The sequence below is a fragment of the Oncorhynchus kisutch genome, linkage group LG23, assembly GCF_002021735.2.
Source record: "Oncorhynchus kisutch isolate 150728-3 linkage group LG23, Okis_V2, whole genome shotgun sequence".
In the NCBI taxonomy this organism is placed as follows: domain Eukaryota; kingdom Metazoa; phylum Chordata; class Actinopteri; order Salmoniformes; family Salmonidae; genus Oncorhynchus; species Oncorhynchus kisutch.
The window spans coordinates 4,574,147-4,578,364 of NC_034196.2; the positions used below are offsets into that span (position 1 = coordinate 4,574,147).

The following is a 4,218-nucleotide window of genomic DNA, read 5'->3' on the forward strand; positions in this document are numbered from 1 at the left end:
GCAGCTGTTGGTGTGGATCAGAGGGAACATGTTAAAAGAACGGCCAGAGCTCTTTGTCCAGGGAGATACTGTGTGAGTATTATACACACGCACACCGCAATAAATTTTTTTAGTGATCGACTGTTTATTCTTTTTGGGGTGAAACAGTTACAAAAGGAGCGATGCAGACAAATGTTTATATTTGCCCAAAATGTGTCAGAAAGGCACAGCCATCATTAAAGGAGATGGATACTACCGGACAGACAGGAGTTGTGGTTTGTGGATGTCCTCCTCACCCATTATAGACTTGTATTGTTCCTTTTTTATAGGGGTAACTAGCTAATGAAGGGAGGACATGTGAGAGAGGGAGGAAATCTGTGCTACTACCTATAGATCTGTCTACTCTTAATCATTGTAAGGTCACATTGTATTCCAAACGGGGATTATTTTCTTTTAACCTGAAAAACAGACATTTTTAACAGCCACATTAGTGGAGTCTGTTTTAATGCTTTAATTTTTGAAAAACATTCTAGTGATTTAGCAGACGCTTTTATCCAGAGCGACTTCCAGTAGTGAGTGCATAGATTTTTATACTGGTCCCCCGTGGGAATGGAACCCACAACCCTACCAACAGAGTCACACGGGACTATGTTTTTAAGGTGTACTGGCCATGTCAGGGATGTATTTTATGCAGTATGGAAAGGGAAAGTGTGTTTTGAAGGTAAAGCTATCAGAGCATTGCGTGTAGCCCTCTGACTCTGTGAACTCGAGAGCTCCCCGACCGCGGTGGGGATGGATGCAACTTCATACGTACAGCAAGAGAGGAAAAATAAACTACCTGCAGTTGTGGCGCATGTCGCTACGTCTTCAGCTAGCATAGTCAGATTTAAGCGGGCTACCGCAGTCTCCAACACCCCGTCTACAACACATGATCTCACACACCCGATCCGCGTCCTCCTGTGATGTGTAAAACACATGCATGTGATTTTTATATCATTTTTCTTCCTTGTCGAATTATCTTCAGACTAGATTGCCTTACTGTGTCTGAGGTGTTCAATGCAATGTCTTTTCCCCTTGATTTGAATAGGAGGCCTGGGATCTTGGTACTTATCAATGATGCCGACTGGGAATTAATGGTGGGTGTTCTAACAGAGTGTGTATTGGGTGTAAAAGACTAAACAAAAAAAGCTCACGCACGTTGTTCATTTGCACGGTATATGCTACAGCGTACATCTAAAAACTATACCGGTCTTTTGAGACTAAATGCATTTAAAATATATATATATTTATGAGCACACTTTTGATACCATTTCTGTTTAGTTTTATTAACAGGAGCAAATCCACACTCCCTTTTGTCTATTTCCTCCATGTCTTTTCTATTTAGCTCTTATAGCATACGTGTGAATGTCTGACTGTTTGTGTCTCTCTCTTTCCTTATTCAAACATATATATTAAATATCCCTAGCATGTGTGTCTCACACACACCTTTTATATAAATTCAATGAATGAAATCTCTCTCTCTGAAGGGTGAGTTGGAGTACGAGCTACAGGACAAGGACAACGTAGTATTCATCTCTACTCTCCACGGAGGTTAGAAAACACTGGGTGTAGATGTCCACAGGCAGCCTCTACACACAATTCCCCTCACTTTCTCCTACTCCTATTGTTCCACCACAAAACAAAACTCGCTGGACTCTTAGACCTCTCCGGTCCAACCAACCAACCACTAAAAGAACGCTGGGATGCTATGATTTATGTTTCCCCAAGACTTCAGCCTGTATTAATTCCTGATCTAGGATCATTTATTTTTTTTAGATCATAATTATTACAATAATAAGGACAGGGTGGGCCTGATCCTAGATCAGCACTCCGACTTGTTTTTGTTTGTTTGTTTTTTTAATATGGGTGCTGGTCTTCCAGAATGATTTTTTTGTTGTTGTTGTGGAGTGAGGAGAAGATTTTGTCTACGGAGAGGTGACTCTATGGTGATGGCGTGAGTCTTTTCAGGGCTACAGTCATTAATATTCTGCTACAGTTCTGTCTCCATTCAAATAGATTCAGAAGAGACAGTAGGACTTGAGCTGATACTTTTTTGCCTTGAACTCTGCATGTGATTGGTCAAGAATCATAATAATTTACCAGGTTTTAAACGTTTTTTTAATTCACCGACAATTTGCTGCTTCAATCCTGCAATGTATGTTTTGAGACAAAATGGGTATTGAGACAATCTGTCATAAAAATATGCATTTGGCTTGCTGCAATGTAACCATAAACAAATGTATTTAATTGGCTTACTAGATCAGATGAATAAAAGGACTGCATACTGTAACTCATTTATTACCTATCAAGTCTAACTTTCCCTTTCAACGACATCTTTCTGTATGCTGCAGTACAGAATAAAAGAAGTTGAATGATAAGGTCACAGTTTACCTCACTCTACATGTCTAAGCATACACAACCTGTTTACATCGTTGCTTATGTTGTCTATCCTTACCTATTCCCCTATAGTTACACGCAGTTGAATGATTTGTTTGACAATGTTATTATTATGGTATGGCATATGTTTTATTATAACGGTCCATATAGGCCTATAATAAGCATTTGAAAGTGTTATATCGTGATTTAAAACTGATCGATGTAAATGGTGCATCGGATTTGGAGTTATAGGCTGATTACAGCGGGGATTTAAAGGACTATTTCTCCTCAGAGCCTTCACGTAGAATATTCATAAGGTCAACCTGAAAGAAAGACCACGGCGGTTGTGGACTCGGATTTGCAACGGGAAACCATCTGATAATAGTAGCTATAATGCCAATGTAAATTAGCTTTGCGAGAGGGAGAAATGTGGTGTGTGTGTCAGTCGGTGCTTGGAAGGTTGAGCTGCAAATTTGAGTGTGCGTGTGTGTGGCGCGAGTGGAAGCCTTTTTTTTTTCTTTTTTTTGGCGGAGAAAAGGCTGAGAAAAGAACACACGGTGCACCCCGCGGCGTGACCTGTCGAGAGGCCATGAGTCGGTTGGGCTTCACAAAACACTGGATAATTATCAAAGACTCAAAGCCAGCCAAAGAAACGGCTTGTTTTAGCACGACGTTTTACTGCGTGTATTTATCCAAGTGATTTGTAGAATAGCAGCACATTTGAATTGAGTTTTAATCCCAAAATGTTTAATGGAATTTTATGGAACCATGAACGAGTGGGAGAAGTAGACTAGGGCCCTAAATAAAATAACCAACCAACAATAACCAACGATTGCATTGGTTGTTCTAATTAAATAATTATTTCTTATTACCATTTATTTTATTTTATCAGTTGATTGTGTTAAAGCCTTTATGGATGGATTCTTCTAAATGTAAGAGGGAACGGGATTTTTAGGATTCCTTGCATAAGCCGGGTCTATATGTGAGGTGATTTTTATATTTAAATTGCTGTACCTCCATAAACGAGCTTTTCACACCTTTCCAGTTATGCACCGTTTCCCAAACTCGGTGTGAACGTTTGGTGTTTGCCCCAGCACTAAGCAGCTGATTCAAATAATCATCTAATCATCAAGCTTTGATCATTTGATTCAGCTGTGTGTGGTGTCAGGGTGAAAACCAAAACGTGCACTGCTTGGGGTCCGAGGACCGAGTTTGGAAAACGCTGCATTTATGGAAGGTGAATAGGGTTATGTTTAGAAATATAAATCAATTTCATTTCAGTCTTCATAAGGAACTTATGCACGTTTTTTTGTTTTAGCATTTAGACCTATACGTTTTCATGATGCCCCCCCCCCCCAAAAAAAATATCTGTTCCCTGCGTTTTATTGGCTACATTTTTAAAAAATGAATAAAGCATTTATTTAGTTACCTCCTTGCGTCGTTTTTAGTTGACAGCTAAAATAACACTCCCAAACCAACCATAATAGCAGGTGAATGGTGGGGCCTTAATTTACATCAATGCACCCTCGGTCTGAGGATACAGGGGATGAGATGATGCCCTGCACCCTGCGTTTATAAATGGGGGGTTACGTTTGACCAGCAAAGTTAAGAATCAAGGTTGTAGGCCTCTCCTATGTCTTATGGTTAGAAAACGACCCTAATTCTACCACATTACTCAAGTCTTTGGCTAAAATTATATAATATTGTCTATTATAAATATAAGCGTATTACTAACACTATTTGAACGTTACAACTATAAATATTAGGCTATGTATTGTATGACATGACTATTATATTTGCATGATGTTTATCATTAATAACGGT

General features: G+C 39.3%; 1 protein-coding gene across 1 annotated transcript in view; it reads left to right on the forward strand.

Moving 5' to 3' along the window:
* Nucleotides 1-2,396, forward strand: part of urm1 (ubiquitin related modifier 1) — a 32,441-nt gene extending 30,045 nt beyond the window's left edge. The window contains exons 3-5 of the mRNA XM_020458219.2: nt 1-72; nt 1,067-1,115; nt 1,506-2,396. The exon at nt 1-72 is cut by the window's left edge and continues 10 nt beyond it. Coding sequence (XP_020313808.1) covers nt 1-72; nt 1,067-1,115; nt 1,506-1,574 — 190 coding nt within the window. The 3' untranslated portion in view covers nt 1,575-2,396. The remainder of the gene's footprint in view (nt 73-1,066; nt 1,116-1,505) is intronic.
* Nucleotides 2,397-4,218: the final 1,822 nt, after the last annotated feature.